The following is an 18,509-nucleotide window of genomic DNA, read 5'->3' as shown; positions in this document are numbered from 1 at the left end:
TCAAGGTGTCAGGCTCAGTAATGGGAAGATGTAGTAAACACAAGGAGGGAAGGAGGGAGAGAGGAAGAGGGAGACAGAGAGATAGGGACAAAGACACATACACAGAATACGTCTATGTCGGGGTTGCAGGGTGCAGGGGAGCCCAGGGCTCAGGCTTCTGACAAGGATAGAAACTGTGTCAGGGAGGGGAGGGGTGTGTTGGATTCTGGAAATCAAGGAACGGAGACAGCCATACCCACCTGGAACTAAGCTAACTATGGAGTTTACTGAACAATATGCAAACTGCGTGGACATAATTCCTCATTTAAAAAACACAAGACATCTGCGTTTTGTCTGGTCTTACAGGCATCTGAGCAGCCCCTGGGTCTGACTGCGGAAGGCAGGAGCTGTCCAGGCCATTCCGTAATCCGGGTTGAGGTTTTTCACAGGGGCACACTGGGAGGTAGAAACTCTAACCTGGGGTGAATAACCTCCCTCTGTCTCTGAATTCACCAATCACAATTAATGCAGATAAGCTTGGATCCAGAAGTTGGTAGGCCGCCTTTGGAGTCCCAGCAGGCCCTCGGCAGTATTCAGCGGTCACTTTAGCTGGCTCTAGCAGCTTGTCCCTGCCCCGCCCCTCTCTCTTTGGATGAATGGGTCTGAATCACCAGGTCTGCATTTATGAGCACTGGGCTGGGGATGGGATTGGGGAGGGGAGCCGGGGAGGGGGGGGGGGAGCGGCGGGGTAAGGAAGGTGAGTGTTACCTTCAGGAATCCAGCCCCACACCGGAAGGAGAGTCTTCCAACTTGTCCCCCACCCCAGGCCTCCATAGTACCTTCAATTATAAACTCTCCCCTTCCCCCCAACCTGGGATGTTTTGCCTGGAGGGGTTTGGTGACGACTTCTCAAAAGGAACAGCACAGAGAAATCCATCCTGGCTCAGAGATCAAGAAGGAGCCGGGCTGGCCTGGGGCCAGGGGAGAAAGCTCCTGGCTGGGGGAGGGGGGAGGGGGAAAAAAGCATTATTGGCAGAACTATTCGTACCCCCACATCCAACGAGTTGCCAAGTTCTGTGGATTTGACCTCCACAACATCTCCTGCTGATCCCCTTCTCTCTCTGCCATCACTCGCTGCCCCCCCCCCTCTTCTTCCTTCTCTCCTTCTAAAAGTCCTAGTTCTCTCCTTTCAACATGAAAATAATCCACAGAGATCTCACATAAGAGGAGTCGTCCTATTGTGATTCACTGGTGGAGAAAATCCCCCATGACAAAAGGCTTCTCTGAAGTGATTAATGCTTTGGAATTCTCACATTCATGGCAACAGCAGCAGCAGTTATATGCGTTTGGACAATAGTCATAGGTGGGTTTGAGATAGATGATTTATTGGCTCTACAGAAGGTTTGTTTGCTTATTTATAAAAGTTCATTTAGTGAGATGGGATCCGTAGGGTAAAGGGGAAATAATACTGAATTTGGAATGGGGTGACTGAAAGTTCAAATCCTATGTGGCTTGGGACATTTCCTTTCTCTAAGACTCAGAATGAGTGGAACTGATGCACTGGGATTTGGAGTCAGAGGACCTGGGTTCAAATCCTGATCACATTTTATGTGGGTTTATGTGTTTATGTGCAAACCATCCCTGAGGGATCAGGGCAGGGTTGATTTGTCTCCATTTTAGAGCTGAGAAAAATCAAGTTGAGGCATTAATCGATGTTTATTAAATGCCTCCCATGGGCCAGCCGGGTGGTACAGTGGATAGAGCACTGGCCCTGAAGTCAGCAGGACCTAAGTTCAATTTGGCCTCAGATACCAGATACTTATTAGTTGTGTGACCCTGGGCAAGTCACTTAACCCCATTGCCTTGCCCCCCAAAAGTGCCTACTATGTGCTAGGCATTATGCTAAGTACTGGAAGGAAGTGACTTGCATGAGGCCACACAGCTGACCACTGGCCTGCAGTCTTCTGCATGCAGCCCATTAGACCCCAGTGCCTTTGGCTGGGGTAGCTTCCTGTTTTTGATAAAGGTAAATGATCCCAGGGATGAAGCCTTGGTTGCTGCCTGCAGAGCCTGCAGCCTCTTGCTCAGATGTAGCCCGCTCCCACTGATGCACAATGTGGACTAGAACTCGCTTCCATCCCCCAGCCTGCTCCAGTCGGTCCAGCTCTGCCTCCAGGGCCTCTTTGTAGGGAAGATTTGAAGGGTTGGCTCGGGTGGTGAGACACACCAGACCCCCTGAGGGGAGAGGAGGAGGGGAAGGAGAAACTCAGAGCTCTCTCTCCATATGATCTCTAGGCACACACACACACACACACACACACACACACACACACACACACACACACACACACACACACACACACACACACAGCTTTCTCCTTGCCTTTACTGAGTGCTGATGGCATGTTCAGCCCTAAGGGGGCTGATGGGAGCCTGGTCTCTTGGGGAGCTCACAGTGTGGCCCGAATGACCAAGGTCACATTGATGTAGGAAGCAAAAAAGGGGTTAACAGAAAAACCTAAGACCCAAGCTCTAATTCAGATATTAGCTCTAAAAGGGATTCGGACCCCAGTTAATGGATAACCTACAAGTCAGGATGCTAGGTTCTCTTACCCACATAAATCAGTGCCCATAACAGGAACATAGGGAGGCAGGCCATGAAGACCTTAGACTATAACAATGATAAACTAACAGGCTATAGAAAATCAAACTAGAAATAAATGAAAAATGAAGATGTTTTGAAACTAAGCATGGGAACCAGAAAGAGACATGCTCAGAAAAGGCCAAATTTGTCCCCAGATTTCCAAAAGCACACCTCCATGGAAAAAGGTACCCACCTCAGGGGTTGGCTTAGGACCCCAGGAACTCCAAATTAGGCCCTCCCCTGTACCTCCCTAAGGTGGCAATTATTATAATGAGACTGATAATCAATTTACCTATACTATAAGTATAACTGTCTTTCCTTTCCTTATTTGAGAGATACCTTTCCACAATTCTGGTTCTCTCCCTGTGTCACAGTATTGCAATAAAACCTGGGAAACTGAATCACTGAATCTTGTAATTCTTTTGGGATGACTCATGATCAATTTGACCCTAATTCCATCCCACATCATTATGAAATAGTTAAGTCACAAGAGAAGGCATTCTTATCAAATCTGTGTTTCAGAAGAGGACTCCAAAGGTACTGAGAGATCACTGGTCCAACCCTGTCATTTTTACAGATAGGGAAACCAAGGCCCAAGAGAAGCCAGGTCACACAGGCCCAGGGTCACACACCTCACAAGTGTCTGAGGCAAGGGTTTAAGCTTGGGTCTTTTGACCTCAAGTCTGCTGCCCTACCCACTACCAGAACTTACCTTCCTAGAGGGAGTGAGAGTTCATTTGGCTCATTTGGTGCCACCCTCTCGTTTTATCAAGGAAGAAGCAGAGGTTTGGAGAAGGAAGGAAGGACACTTGTCCAAGGTCATGTGATAAGTGGAAAAACTAGTATTTGAACCCAGGTCCCTCAACTCAGAATCTACCTCTCCTCCCATCCCACTGCCCCACACAAGCCATTTGCCCTAAGGTAAGATCTGGAGAGTTGAGGAAGGTATTTTGGCCAGGAGAAAAGGGATGGAAGGGGAAATGAGACCCATGTAGGAGATAAGGAGATGGTGTGCCTGGAGTCTTTAGCTCTCCCGGCACTTAGCCCAGTAGATACTTCATAAATACTGGTCTAGTGGGTTTCCAGCACCCTAACTCTGTTACCCCAGCAACGTATCACCACCAGGTGTGCAAAAGTTCTTGAAGTCATGCCATGAGCACCTGGGACATTAACTGAAGGCAGATTTGGGAGCCTCACCTAGTGCAGCAAGGAGTGGCTTGCTGGCTTCCGCTGAGAATCCAGAATAGCTCATTATGGAACACCTGCAGATTTACTAGACGCTTGTCCAAGTACCTCAGGGTTAATAGACTAGAATGATATGGTCCAGTTTGACGCTCTTCCAGCCCAGCTCCAGCCTATTTTTCCAGGCTTGGTGACCACTGATGCTCAACCCTGGCCCCAAGTTATTTCCTGATTCTGGGCCGTTGCTTATCCCCTACCCCACTAAAATGAGCCCAGTGCTCTGATTCCTCTGTATTTTTTCAGCTCTTTGTAGTCTTTCAGAGCCCACCTCCTCTTAGGGGTCTTCCCTGCCATCCCAGGTTATAGACACCTCTTCCTTCCCCAAATTCATGAAAGAACATGGATAATGCACACCTGACCAGCTCATAGAGCTGGAAAGGACAGTAGAAATCCTTGAGTCCAGACCTCTCATCTCACCGATGAGGAAACTGAGGACCAGAGATGCTAAGTAGGGTAGAGAGATGAACAACTTTGAAAGACTTAGCACAGTGACCAACCATGATTCCAAAGGACTCATGATGAAACATGCCGTCCACTTTCAGAGAGCGATATGATGAACTCAGTGCAGGTTGACACATATTTCCTTCCTTCCTTCCTTCCTTCCTTCCTTCCTTCCTTCCTTCCTTCCTTCCTTCCTTCCTTCCTTCCTTCCTTCCTTCCTTCCTTCCTTCCTTCCTTCCTTCCTTCCTTCCTTCCTTCCTTCCTTCCTTTCCCTCCTCCCCTCCCATTCTCCTTCCTTCCTTCCACTAATGTGGAAATTTCTTTTGCATGACTGTACTTATTTGTAAATTTTTTTAAACCTTCTTAACGGGTGGGGGAGGAGGAGGAGGAGGAGAGGAGAGAATTTGGAATTGAAGATAAAATACCATTGAATTTGAAAAAAAAAAAAAAGAGAAAAATGAGTATAGCAGAGAGAACTCTGAACTTAGTCTCAGGAAGATCTATGTTTGAGTCCTGCCTCAGATACTTAGTTGCTGTGTAACCCTGGGCAGATCACTTAACCTCTCCAAGCTTCAGTTCTCTCATCTGTAAGATGGGGATAATAATAAAACTTACCCCCTAAGGTTGCTGTGAGGATCAAATGAGGTATTTGTAAGGTACCTTGCAAACCTTAAAGCAATGTAAAAATATAAGTTACTATTATAATTGCCCAAGCCACCCAGGTAACAAGTAGCAGATTTGGACTTTGATCTCAGGTCCTCTGGGATGTTGGGGATTCTATTCAGTGGAATTTACAACACCACACTCAGCACAGAAGAGGTATCTTGGTACAGGAAAAATGTCCCAACCCTGGCGTCAGAGAAGCTGAGTTCCATACTGCTGCCTCTGACACCCATTCCCTGTGGTACTTTATACAAGTCACCTAGCCTCTTTGGGCCTCAGTTTCCTTTTCTGTAAATTGGGAAGATTAAATCAGATGTCCTTAGAAGTCGAGATGTGGGATTCTGTGACTCATAGGATCTCAGAGTGGAAAGAGACCTCAGAGGTCATTTAGATTCATAGCAGGAAAGAAGATGGATGGTTGTCAAATCCAATTCATTTTCTTTTAAAGATGAAACACCTGAGTCCCTCATGGAGGTAAAATGACTTTCACTAAAAGGCCAGGCAGGAAGGAAAGACCCAAAAGGAGAGAAATCTTTAAGTATATATGTAGATATCATATATATGTATAGCTTATAAAGATACATACATATATACTTAAATGATACCACCCAACTATAACTCAATAAATTCACCACTCTAAGTTTTATTTACATAAGTATATTGGGGTAGCTAAGTGGTGCAGTGGATAGAGCACTGGCCCTGGATTCAGGAGGACCTGAGTTCAAATCCAGCCTCAGACACTTAACTCTTACTAGCTGTGTGACCCTGGGCAAGTCACTTAACCCCAATTGCCTCACCAAAAAGAAAAAAAAAAAGAAGTCCATTACATAAGTATATCAAGGATCTGTGATTTTATCCATGTGGGAATGTCTATTGACCCAGATCACAAATCATCTTATAACTTTGAGTACTGGAGAGTTCTGAGTCCAAGGGTTGGAATCAGGAAGACTCATCTTTATGAGTTCAAATGCATACTCAGACACATACATACTAGGTCTGTGAGCCTGGGGAAGTCACATTATCCTGTTTGCCTCAGTTTCCTCATTTGTAAAATGAGCTGGAGAAGGAAATGGCAAACCACTCTAGGATCTCTGCCAAGAAAACCCCAAAAGGGGTCATGAAAAGTTGGACATGACTAATCGACTAAACAACAACAAAAATATTTGTAAACAGAGGGGCAGCCAGATGGCGCAGTGGATAAAGCACTGGACTTGGATTCAGGAGGACCTGAGTTCAAATCCAGCCTCAGACACTTGACAATTAACTAGCTGTGTGACCCTGGGCAAGTCACTTAACCCTCATTGCCCTGAAAAAAAAAATAGGAGCAGTCAGATGGCGCAGTGGATAAAGCACTGGCCCTGGAGTCAGGAGTACCTGAGTTCAAATCCAGCCTCAGACACTTAACACTTACTAGCTGTGTGATCCTGGGCAAGTCACTTAACCCCAATTGCCTCACTAAAAAAAAAACAACAAAAACAAATTTGTAAACAATAGGAAAGGCAAACCTTCGGTGCAGAGTACAGTGTAATAGGAATCAAGAGACATGAGCTTTCATTTCCTTGTCACTAGCTCTATGATGTTGGACAAGTCACTCCCTGTCCTCTCTCATCCTCTGTTTCCTTATCTATAAAAGAAAGTGGTTGGACTAGATTATCTCCAGGGTTTTCTTCCAGCTCTTAATGTCCATGGTTCAACAAGCAAAATACGGTTCCATGAGGTCAGTTATGGGGCAGGACCAGAATGACAATAAACTCATTGCCAATTTTAAAGATCAGATGTTAGTAGCTCAGTGCTAATATTTCTCCTGGTAACTGAGATGGGATTGCAGGTTACTTTGTTCATCAGTTGGGCAATATTTGGACTTCCCAATATTCTACCCAGAGGGTCTTTCCACAGACCTTCCCTGCCTCTCACACACCACTCTTCCCCCACCCTTGAATATTAAGAGGGTTTTTCTTGTCTTTAAGGCCTTACTTGTTTAGTATTTTTGTTTGTTTGTTTCTTGCTCATATTGCAACTTATCATTATTATTATTTTTTCAAAGTTGAGGTCCACTCCTCGGGCACCAGGGTCACTGTTTCAAGCTTCTTGTGCTGGGAGATAGGGACTTTGTCACTGGCTTTCTGCTCTGAGGCCTCTATGGCTTGCTTCCTTGTGCCGCGCAGGTAGCGCCAGTCCTGTGGATGGCCCCCTAGCTGGCAGCCTGCCCTCTCAGCTGGTGCTGGTGGATCTCACCACTGGCCCGCTGCACCAGTAGCCTGCCGAACTAGGATCAAGGGGCCTCAGTTGCTTCCCACTGACTTGCCCGACCTCCTCCTCCAAGCTGCACTATGCTGAAGTGTGCTCTGCTCCTCCCCTGCCCAAGTGAGACCGACCTTTCCTGAAGTCTTTTGAATTATCTCCCTTTGGAAGATTGTGATCCTCTTTCTTTTTGTAGTTTCTGTAGTTTCAGAATCTGTTTAGAGCTTGATTTAATGTTGTTTTTCAGGGAAATTTGGGAGAGCTCAGGCAGCTTACTGGCTTCTCTCCACCATCTTGGCTCCTCCCCCATATTTTTTTAAAAGGTCCTTGACACAATTTCCCACGCAATCAATCTTGTTTCTCTGGGCTTTTGCTTGCCTTAATTTGTCACTTAATCTCTGTCTGCCTCAGTTTCCTCAAGTATAAAATGGGGGTGTTAACCATAGTTACCTCCCAAGGTGATTGTTAGGATCTATTGAGATAATGTTTCTAAAGTGCTAAGCACAGTGCCAGGAACATAACAGGTGCTTAATAAGTGCTTGTTCCCTCCCTCTTTCCCTTCTCAATTTCTCCAGAATGTCTTTTGGAGTTTTCCAGGCCAAAATCGTCACCAGTTTTTCTGTCATGGGTCCATATGACCCTTACCTAAGTTAACATCCCTCACCATAAAGACAGTAAGTCTCAACATTAGCCTCCCTTCCCAATAGAAGAGCCGCAGTCCCTTCCCTTCCAGCTTCAGTGGTCCCCCATTCTTTGGCATTGCCACACCTGAAAAGAGGCTGGAGGAGCCTTTCGAGGAACTCCAAGCACAGACCTCAGCCAGGCAGAGGAAAATATCTACCCATCTGACCTCGTCCCTGCCTTGGGATATCACGGAGCTCCATGGCCTCTGGGCCCTAAGCCATCTGTCTGCCTAGGTTCTAGTCTTCTCTCAATCAGTCGATCAAAAAGCACTTACTATGTGCCAGGCATTCTGCCAGGCTCAGTGGTTAAAGACAGAAATAACCACTATGGTCAATAGTCACAGCTAATACTGTAATAGCATCTTAAGGTTTGCAAAGCAATCAACAGATATTCTGTCATCTGATCTTCACAATCACATTGGGACAGGAGGCCTGGGGCCCAACCTAGCACAGTCCTGTTTCTCTCCCCACAAACCCCTTGGGTCACAGGAGCCCCATCCTCAGGTGTGGATTGGCTGATAGAACTCACCTGACTTAGTGACCCGGAGGAGCTCGGGCACTGCGGTGTAAGGAATCTGCCCATCACTGAGGGCTCCAACAACCGTCACTGCATCATAATGATCTGAAACGAGGAGGAAGATGGAGATCGACACACATTGACTCCAGGAGGTGCTGGCTTCCTCACCCACAGTTGTTTTTTTTTTTGTCCAGAACAAAGAGAGTGGCCTTGGTCTGAGGAAAGATGGTGGGGGTAAGGGCCCAAGGAGACATTCCAAGTGGGGAAAACCCCCACAGAGGGCTTCCTCCGGGAGACAGGTTCATGCGGAAGACATTATTGATGTGGTTACATCCAAGGGGCTGATGTCGCTGGGTTGGGTGGGCATCAGAGGTAGGGGAATGAGGCCTCAGGGGTAGAGGTGAGGGCTCAGTGTTGAGAGTGGAAGCTTTTGTACTGGAGATGGTGACTCAGGGTGGAAGAGGGAGGCCTCAGGGCTGGTGATGGAGAGATGTTACCTGAAGGGGCAGGCAGGGGTTGGGGGCCCAGGATACAGAGGCTCAGCTGTTGGTATAAACCTCGCCTCTTGGCCAGCTCTAGCATATTTTTGCTTGCCTCTACTCCATGGATGTTGCAGAATCCGTGTCTCTGTAGCTGATGGAAATGAATTCTTGTTATTGTCCCTGTCCCATTCTATGTAGACCCTCCTCACCCCCAGTTCATTCTTTGGTGTCGGGGGGAACCCAAGAGATAAAGACTGACAAGTCTAGTGCTAAGAGGCAAGGAACATTACAGGTAGCATGGGGTGGAGCTGGTGGGTAGGAAAGGAGAAAGGACCTTGGGTGTGGGTCAGGAAAAGGATAGGTGAGTGGGCAGCTTGAGAGATAGGTGAAGATGGGAGAACCCCTCACCTCAACAGCCACCAGTCCGGTACCACAGGCCACATCTAGGAGCAAGGCCTCTTGGGGAGGAGAGGGGAAGGCCGAAGCCAAGCAGTCCACAGCCAGGCGGGGAGCTTGGTAATCCAGGATGCCCACATCCTGTGGGATACAGAGACACATCACCATTTCAAAGCTGTTCCTCCTTCCTCTTGGAAGATGGAGCCAGGCAGCTCCATCCAGAGTTTGCTCATCACCCCCCCCCCCCCAGCCTAGCTCTGGTATCAGTAGTGGTTGGGTTACTTTTCCAGCATAGCTCTAAACATGGTGGGGACTCCTTCCTGGGACCAACGGCCTGCTCTCCCTCCTAATGTCCTCAAGTGGGGATGGTCCCCATCCCTAGATGTCATAGCTCTGGGGACCTCTGAGGTCACTTAGTCCAAACCCCTCATCCTACAGATGAGGAAACAGATTGGGCCCAATCATGGCCGACATTTACAGAAGCAGCCTGGGAGAAAAGCCTAGCCCGGGTTGAGCCGGGGCCTCTTTCCGAAAGGTCAGTTCTGGGATATCAGGGAATCATGGTTTCCCCTTGTGCCTCCTTACAAAACCAGTCTCCTTTATCTCTGAATCACAAGACTCACTCATCTTTGTGATAAAAGTTCAGATACCACCAAGTTTCTATATGGAGATAAAAGGAAGAAGAGATTACAGTATCCAGGAGGGACTGAATCACTGTTTCCAAACTCCCCTTCCCTGAACACAACCCCGACCACCACCACCCCCACCACTCCCTCCACCACCCCCACCAGTTTCCTCATTGATAAATAAAACAGGGTGGGACTGGATGGTTGAAAGCCTTTTATAACTAAAAACATTGCTATGATGTCATGACTAGGTAACTTTTAGAGTTCATTCTAGTTATAAATTTAAGGTGCTGGGAATTATTTTATTTTTGTCTTTGTAGCACCCAGTATGGTGCTTGGCACATAATAGGTGCTTTAAAATGCTTGTTGACCAATTCATCAACCCACTTTGCGACAGACTGTGCTAAGCACTGGAGATACAAAGGGCAAAAACCAGAACCTTCTCTCAAGGACCTCACAGACTAATGGAGGAGACCAAACAAAACCAGCTATATACAAACAGGCTACACACACACACACACACACACACACACACACACACACACACACACACACACACACACACAGATATAGATATTTTAAAGGATTGGAGTGGGGAAGACTTGTGGCAGGACACTCACTAGTAGGCTACTGGAACAGGGGCAGCTAGCTGGCTGACCCAGTGGGTAGAGCCACTGGCCCTAGAATCAGGAAGGCTCATCTTCCTGTGTTCAAATCTGGACTCAGACACACACACACACACACACACACATATACTAGCTGGGTGATCCCAGGCAAATCATGTAACCCTATTTGCCTCAGTTTCCTCATCTGTCAAATGGGCTGAAGAAGGAAATGGCAAACCACTCCAGCATCTCTGGCAAGAAAACCCCAAATGGGGTCATAAAGAGTTTGGGAAGCTAAGAAGAGAAGATTTTTGGAGAAAGGATAATGAATTCAGTCTTGGACATAGTGAGTTGAAAATGTCTATGGGACATCCAGTTTGAAATGTGTGTTTTTTTAAAATTTTAGGGGGGCAGCTAGGTGGCGCAGTGGATAGAGCATTGGCCCTGGATTCAGGAGGACCTGAGTTCAAATCCGGCCTCAGACACTTAACACACACTAGCTGTGTGACCCTGGGCAAGTCACTTAACCCCAATTGCCCCACCAAAAAAAAAATTTAGGATAAAAGTATTTTCTAAATTTAACTGATATTGCTATTGCTCCTAGTCTTGGCAGTAAGCATATTATTATTTTATGAATATAATATATCCATAAAGGATTGACTGTGTGTCTCCCTAAGTCCTCATGGTCTCAGGATGTCTGACCTATGCTGTCTTTTTTTTTTTGCGGGGCAATGGGGGTTAAGTGACTTGCCCAGGGTCACACAGCTAGTAAGTGTCAAGTGTCTGAGGCTGGATTTGAACTCAGGTACTCCTGAATCCAGGGCTGGTGCTTTATCTGACCTATGCTGTCTTAAGGGGGAGGGCCAAGCCAAGAGTCCTTGCCCAGCACCAGCCAAGAGAGAACAAGCCAAGAGCCAAGAGAGCCAAGAGCAGACCCTGCTGTGACCAAGGATTTTTTTTTTCTTCTTTTTTTAAATTTAAATTTCTTATTTTTGTGGAGCAATTGGGGTTAAGTGACTTGCCCAGGGTCACACAGCTAGTAAGTGTCAAGTGTCTGAGGCTGGATTTGAACTCAGGTCCTCCTGACTCAAGGGCAGGTGCTCTAGCCATTGATTGCTTCATGTCTCATGTTCGATACCATGATTTTTGGAAGCAGACATAGGTGTACGCAGGCTCTGAGTAAAAGTGACTTGTAAAGGAATTCAATGAGCTGCTTTCCCAGCAGAAATGAGGAAGTAGGGAGGGATGTCCTGGAGGCGGACACGTCAGGTGAGGCCAGGTCAGCACTGTTACTGCTGTTCCTCCTCAGTTTCATCCAGCTTTGGAAGACTCCCGGGACCCTGAGGGTCCATGTGCCTGAAGTCTGACTTCATCACACAGTGGTCTTATGCAACCAAGGCTTGCCGTGTTTTTGTTTCTCTAGTGCACATCTCCAACATCCTTCTACCTTAGTCACCTTGTTTACTTTCCAACAACCCTGAAAAACCTGTACAATTTGCCTGAATGTCTGAGTTCATTCTGCCCTTTGGAATTTCTACCGTTTCTTTAATCATAAGTACAATCAGAAATGATATCACTTCCTGGACATTGATTGGCTCCTGATGTTGTTATCTATCTGTGTGTAAGTGTGAGAGTGTGTGTGAATGAGAGTATGTGTTTGTGAGTGTATGTGAGTGGGAGTGTATTGTGAGTGTGTGTGTGTGTGTGTGTGTGTGTGTGTGTGTGTGTATGAATGAGTGGGAGTATGTTTGTGTCAGTGTGTGAGTGTACGTGAGTTTGTATGTGTGAGAGTGTTAATGTGCGTGAGTGTGAGTGTGTGAGGCTATGTGGTCTTGAGGGAGACTTCCCTCTGGGCCTCAGTTTCCTCTTTTGTGAAATAAAGGGGCCAATGAAAGTACCCAGCGGACAAGTTCCAGCTCGAACTCCACCATCTCCAGTATGTGCCTTATTCAGCAGGGGCCCTGCCAGGCCTCAGGGGCTTCACAACTTTGCTTGGTCACTTGGTGCTTTTGAAAGTGTGGTGACACATCCCACGTGCTACATTTTTCCTTTATTTGGAAATGTCCATTGCTATTCAGACTGTGCCCATGCTTTGTGGAAATACCCCCAATTTTCTGTATTCATTCAACAAAGTTTTATTAAGTAGTTGTTATGTGTACAAAGCTCTGGGGAGTTTCCACTTAGGGGGAGGCTTCTTTTAATATCTGGCATACCTTAATAAGAAATCATTCCCCACCCCAACCACCCCCAATAGCCTTCATGCTCCCTAAAACACAGGGTCTGTCTCCTCTCTCAGGCTGAGGGATCCCTGCAGGCAAAGACCAGCCTTTCCCCTGAGAACAGGATTCATTGAGGGTGTGTTTCTCCCATTCACATCCCTGAATACAGGGGCTGTTTCTCCCTTATCGGACCAGGGGGTCCTTAAGGGAAGGCTCTGAGACTCCCATATTTACTTAAGGCATATTTGAGGAGAGAAACTGTCTCCCCATCAGTGCTAGGGTAGCTTGGGAATTGTACAGGTGTGCGTGTGTGATTATATAGAGGAGGGTGGAGGAAATAATGTTTGCATATGGGATGGAGAGGTATGTGCACCTGATCATAGTCAGAAGCCCATTGGTCATAGAAGTGGATTTTTTGGCTCAGCTCAGAGATCCTGTGGGAGGTTCCAATCCATTCTTGTGTCTGAGACAGGGTCCTTCTGGGGGATGCCATCCTCCTGAGGGGGAAAAAAAAGATCAACTCTCTCCTTTCCACAGAGTGGAACCATCCAAGCCCCCAGCTCTTGACTCAATATACCCATTCCATGGCTACCCAGACCTATAGCTAGTCCAGTCAGGTTACATCACTGAAGAGTCAAATTTTGAGAAAGGAAAAACAGTTTAAGAATTATGTTTGCTGGGGCAGCTAGGTGGTGCAGTGGATAAAGCACCAGCCCTGGAATGAGGAGGACCTGAGACACTTGACGCTTACTAGCCATATGACCTTGGGCAAGTCATTTAACCCTCATTGCCTTGCCAAAACAAAAATAAAATAATTATGTTTGCTTTTAATCCCTTAGTGGACACATCTCATCTGTGGCCAGATTCTTGAGGACATTAACAGTAAGTTGTGAGAGGGATAAATGGGGTGAGGTGGCCTACCCTGAGGATGAGCAAAGTAGGCTCATGGGCAGTGTTGTGGGGTAGAGAGAATGAAAAAATCTCAGGGCCTAAATTTGAATCCTGACTCTCTCTCTAGTAGTTTTGTGACTCTGGGGGATGCTTGCCCTTTTTTAGAAAAAAATTATTTTATTTTCTTTTTATTTTTTTTTTCTAATTACAATAAAGATTTTTTTTTTAGTTCCAAATTTTTCTCCCACCCTCCCTTTCCTCTCCACTCCCGAGGCCAGCAAACAATCTGATATAGGTTATACATTACAATCACGTTAAACATATTTCCACATTAGTCATGTTGTTAGAGAAGAATCAGAAAAGGAAAAAAAAACACACAAGAAAGAATAAACAAGAACAATAACAAAAAAGCAACGACAAAAGTGAAAATAGTCTGCTTCAATCTGCATTCAGACTCCATAGTTCTTTTTCTGTTTGTGAAGAGCATTTTCCATCATGAGTCTTTTGGCATTGTCTTGGATCATTTTATTGCTGAGAAGAGTTAAGTCTGTCACAGCTGATCATCCCACAATGTTGTTGATACTATATACAATGTTCTCTCAGTTCTGCTCACTTCACCCAGTGTCAGTTCACATAAGTCTCTCCAGGTTTCTCTGAAATCTGCCTGCTCATCATTTCTTACAGAACAATAGTACTCCATCAATATACCACAACTTGTTCAGCCATTCCCCAATTGATGGGCATCCCCTCCATTTCCAGTTCTTTGCCACTACAAAGAGAGCTGCTATAAACATTTTTGTACATGTGGGTCCTTTTCCCTTTTTTATGATCTCTTTGGGATACAGACCTAGCAGTGGAATTGCTGGGTCAAAGGGTATTGCTTGTCCTTTTCTGAGGCTTCATCTCTTCCTTGTTGAATTAAGGGGGTTGGACTGGCTGACCTCGACAGTTCCATGGCTCTCACTGCCACAGTCCTCTGCCATTCTGTGAATGAGACTTGGGGTGGGCACACTCACTTCATATGTGGTAACTATTGGGTTACTGAGGCAATGGGACAGAATGGACTGGTTGGGTGAGAGCTATTGGCCCCCTCCGGGCTCAGGCACATCATTCCCACCCCTGTGATCAAAAGGTTCCGTCTGTGCCATGTTGCGGCTGGAGTGCAGGGTGTAGGGAGGGAGGCCAGAGGAACAGGACTGAACCCAACGTCCAGAGAGGCTGGGCCCTAGACCAGCCCCTTTTCTGTACTTCCTGAATCTCTTTCTCTATTTCTCTTCTCTTTCCTCTGTGTCTCCCTTCCTTGACACCTCTGTGGGCCTTTGGCCTTGGGCTGACTTGATTTCTCTCCTCTCCATTTTTCTACTTGCCTGTATCTTCTCTTTTCTCTGTCTCACCTTGTTCTGAGTGTCTTTGCCCAGTGTCTGTTCCATTTCCTCCATGTGAGCCCCTCAACATTTCAATCTCAGTGTTTGTCTGTTCACTCCCATCTCTGGAGTTCTGCATTTTTCTGTCCTTCTCTGCTCATTTCCCATCTCCGTGCTTTTGCCTTGGCTGTGCCTCTGTGCCTAGAATGTACTTCTTCCTCATCTCCTCTAGATAATAATAGATGTGTGAAGCCCTCCCAACTTCACATCATCCTGCCCTTGGGCCCATGTCTACTGGCCATTCCACCTTTCCTGGCTTCACATGATGAACTTCTAAATGGGTAATCTGCTTCTCTACCCAGCATCTTTGCCACCCCTTACAATGGAGCTTTGACACTCATCATTCTCTCTTAGGTCACTGATCTTAGAGCTGTTTTCCTGTTCCTCTCTGCAGCTTTTGAAGCTTTTGACAGAGCCCCTTCTATTGCAAATGCCACTCTCAGTTTCAGCAACATTACAAACTCCTGGTTCTCTTCCTCCTCTTCAGGCTCCCTTATTGTGGCTGGTCTCCAGTGGTGGGTCCCTGGCTCTCTTCTTTCTTTTCTCTACCTGCTCTTCCTTGGTAATCCCATTCAGAGCTGGAAGGGACCTTAGAAACTATCTAGTATAATCTTATTATTTTACAAATGAGGAAACTGAGACCCAGAGAGGACATTGGATCATATATACATCAGGAGCTGGAAACTGAGGCCCAGGGAAATAAAATGACTTGTCTGAGGTCATTGGACAGGCAGGCAGGCATCATCATATGGTAGGATTTGAACCCAGGCCCTCTGATTCCAGAGCCTGCTTTATCCTACTTCCATGGTCACATCTAAATAGCTTAACTGAATCCTATATTGATTTCTCTCACATTTCTCTTTCTTTGGAGCTCCACACCCACATACCCTCCAATTAATTGTCCACCAAAGAGCTCCGCCTGACTTTCAGCAGCACCTCAAACGTGACATATCCTGAATCAAGCTGGTTCTTTTCTTCCTTCTGCCATCACTCTTTCTGTCTGTGGTACCACCCATCATAATCTTCCACCTGGGTGGACAGCTCTGGGATGGGGGTGGGGAGTGACCTTTGTGGGGCTGGGTCCTCCCGGATTCTTCCCTTCCTCCACCTTGCCCACACAATCCATTCCTTGGTTTTTGCTCCCATCTCTTTGCCATCTTTTCCATCTGTCCCCTCCTCATTTTTCACTCCCCATACCTTAGTCCAAAGCTGGATGCTGCCTGGCTGGACTATTGATATCCTGGCATGGAGGAAAGGGTGTGGATTGGGAATTCGAGGATCTGGATTGGAATTCTTCCTCTGTCACTTACCCATGACTTTGGGCTAGTCAGCAACACTCTTTGGTTTCCTCATTGTTAACATGAAAGGTAAAGGCTGGAGGCCTCCTGAAGTCCCTCTCATTCTAAATCTCTGGTCTTGTGGTTCTTGTCAATATTCCTGTCTCCCTTCATACCTGGCCATGCACTGATCTGGGTATTACTGTCTTCTGTTCCAAGGTCTTCAAGACCAAACTCGCCACGTCTGGCAAAGCCCTGTACCCTACTCTACCTCTGTAGTCTTGTCTCATCTTCCTCTCCTCCACTTATCTTCTAGCCAGCTGACTTAGAACATTCTCTGACCCCAGCAGTGCTCATGCCTCTCCTCATTCTATCCATCTGCAGCTCTCTCTTTAGGGCCCATTTCAAAGGATTCTTCCAAGAAGTTGGGGGTGGGGGGATGGGATTGGCAGTTTATGTGTCTGTGATAACAAGAAGTGGAAAAGCTAAGGGATGCCAAGACTCCCCTTCTGCAGTTTAAATTTCCTGGATTGCAGGGGTAGGAGTGTGCATTGTGGGGTGCCGCCTGAGCTCCCAGGAGGTGCTGGGGAGTAGGGGAATCAAGGGGGAGAGCATCTACTCACCTCTTCCCAGGCCCAGCCAGCTGGTTTGGTGGGGGCGGGGCTTCCAGGCCCTCCTACAGGAAGGGCCCAGAGTGGGCAGAGCCAGGCAAGAGGTCAGAGAAGATGGGAGTGGGGGTGGGGGTGGGGGTGGGTGGAGGAGAAGTGCTCCCTTCCCCCACTCATCTCCCAGTCCGGCTCCTTCTTCCCTTTGAAAGATGATTGGTCCTTAGTTAAAAGACGCTCACCAATCCCATCAAAGACTAGCGCCCCTCCCTCCCCATACACACAACACTGATTTATGATTGACCTTTCTCTTTCTTTCCTTTTGCCTTTAAAACCTTCAAGTGAAAAAAAAAAGGTGGGGGGGGGGAGGGGGGAAGAACCACCTTCAAGTGGCTGCTTCGGAGTTTTGAAAGTAAGCTGAGCCTTTATTCTAGATCTCCTTAGAACCCGAACCCTCCTCCCTCATGCCGAGCCCCACTCCGAGCACTTAGCCTTATCCCAAACACTCCTCTCCACCAGAGATGCACCGTTCTTTTTTTTTTAACTTTTAAATATATATTTTTGTTTGTTTTGTTAAATATTTCCTGGTTATAGTAAATATTTTAGCATTAATTTTTCAGAATGTTGAGTTCCAAATCTCCCTCCCACCTGCCCCTCCTCCACCCCTTGAGAAGGCAATCAATTGAATATACATGTGAAGTCATGCAAAACATATTTCCATATTAGCCACGTTGCAAAAGAAAACACACACATAACAAGAAAAAAAAATCGGCTTCAACCTGCACTCAGAGTTCCTTAGTTCTCTCTCTGGAGGTGGAGAGCGTTTTTCGTTATGGAATTGTCTTGGATCATTGTCTTCATCAGAGTAGCTAAGTCTTTCACAGTTGATCACTGTTACAATATTACTCTTACTGTGTACAAAGTTTTCCTGGTTCTGCTCAATTGACTTGGTATCAACTCATATGTCTTCCCAGGTTTTTCTGAAACTATCCTTCTCTTCATTTGTTATAGCACACTAGTATCCCATTATAATCTTATTCTGAAACTTATTGATCTATTCCTCAGTGGATGAGCATCCAGTCAGTTTCCAATTCTTTGTCAGCACAAAAAGATGCACCATTCCTGATGGTGGGGTCCCATTCCTGATGTTCAGCCACCATGCCTAACACTGAATCTGATTTACTGATGCTGAACTCCCATTCCCATCATCGGATCCCATCCCTGACCTTGAGTCTAATCTATGATTTAGTCCTGGCCATATCCCTGAGCCCCAGGCTCAATCCAATCTCTGACCTCATGCAGAGCCCCAGTCTCTCCAGATGACAGCCTCCTACTGTCATTGTATTTTGATACCTAACACTGAACCCTCATCCCTAGTTCAGTTCCATTCCTTTAAAAATATTTCATCATATATTTTGATTTTATATTCCTCTCATTTCCCATCTGAACCCTCCTCCTCTCACACCTAGAGAGCAGTCCTTAATAATAATGAATAGAAAAGAGAGAAAACCGAAAACAGTCATCAAAACCAACCAACACATCAATCCAACAGTCAATCAAGTCAGACAGCACAT

General features: G+C 46.4%; 1 protein-coding gene across 2 annotated transcripts; it reads right to left on the bottom strand.

The window, feature by feature from the left end:
- Nucleotides 1–1,349: 1,349 nt before the first annotated feature.
- Nucleotides 1,350–17,055, bottom strand: METTL27 (methyltransferase like 27). Of its 2 annotated transcripts, none has more exons than XM_044005353.1 (6): nucleotides 16,954–17,055; nucleotides 13,112–13,235; nucleotides 9,301–9,429; nucleotides 8,908–9,043; nucleotides 8,423–8,515; nucleotides 1,350–2,214 (listed from the first exon to the last, which is right to left on the bottom strand). In XM_044005353.1, exons 2-6 carry the CDS (start codon nucleotides 13,229–13,231, stop codon nucleotides 1,958–1,960), a joined length of 735 nt encoding a protein of 244 aa, XP_043861288.1. In that variant the 5' UTR covers nucleotides 13,232–13,235; nucleotides 16,954–17,055; the 3' UTR covers nucleotides 1,350–1,957. The 2 variants fall into 2 exon arrangements, with proteins under 2 accessions (XP_043861288.1, XP_043861289.1); XM_044005354.1 differs by lacking the exon at nucleotides 16,954–17,055 and adding an exon at nucleotides 14,477–14,609.
- Between the last annotated feature and the right edge of the window lie 1,454 nt (nucleotides 17,056–18,509).

This window comes from Dromiciops gliroides, chromosome 4 (assembly GCF_019393635.1).
Source record: "Dromiciops gliroides isolate mDroGli1 chromosome 4, mDroGli1.pri, whole genome shotgun sequence".
Classification (NCBI taxonomy): domain Eukaryota; kingdom Metazoa; phylum Chordata; class Mammalia; order Microbiotheria; family Microbiotheriidae; genus Dromiciops; species Dromiciops gliroides.
Note: the sequence above shows the minus strand (reverse complement) of the source record. Positions and strands in the feature narration are given on the sequence as shown.

Excerpts from the sequence above, each read along its gene's own strand:
- METTL27 (XM_044005353.1), bottom strand. The coding sequence starts at position 13,231 with ATGGCATCCCCCAGAAGGACCCTGTCTCAGACACAAGAATGGATTGGA. Across the intron at positions 9,430-13,111 it reads GGGCTTCTGACTATGATCAG|GATGTGGGCATCCTGGATTA; the intron begins GTGCACATACCT and ends TGTATCCCACAG. Across the intron at positions 9,044-9,300 it reads CCGGACTGGTGGCTGTTGAG|CTACAGAGACACGGATTCTG; the intron begins GTGAGGGGTTCT and ends CATTTCCATCAG.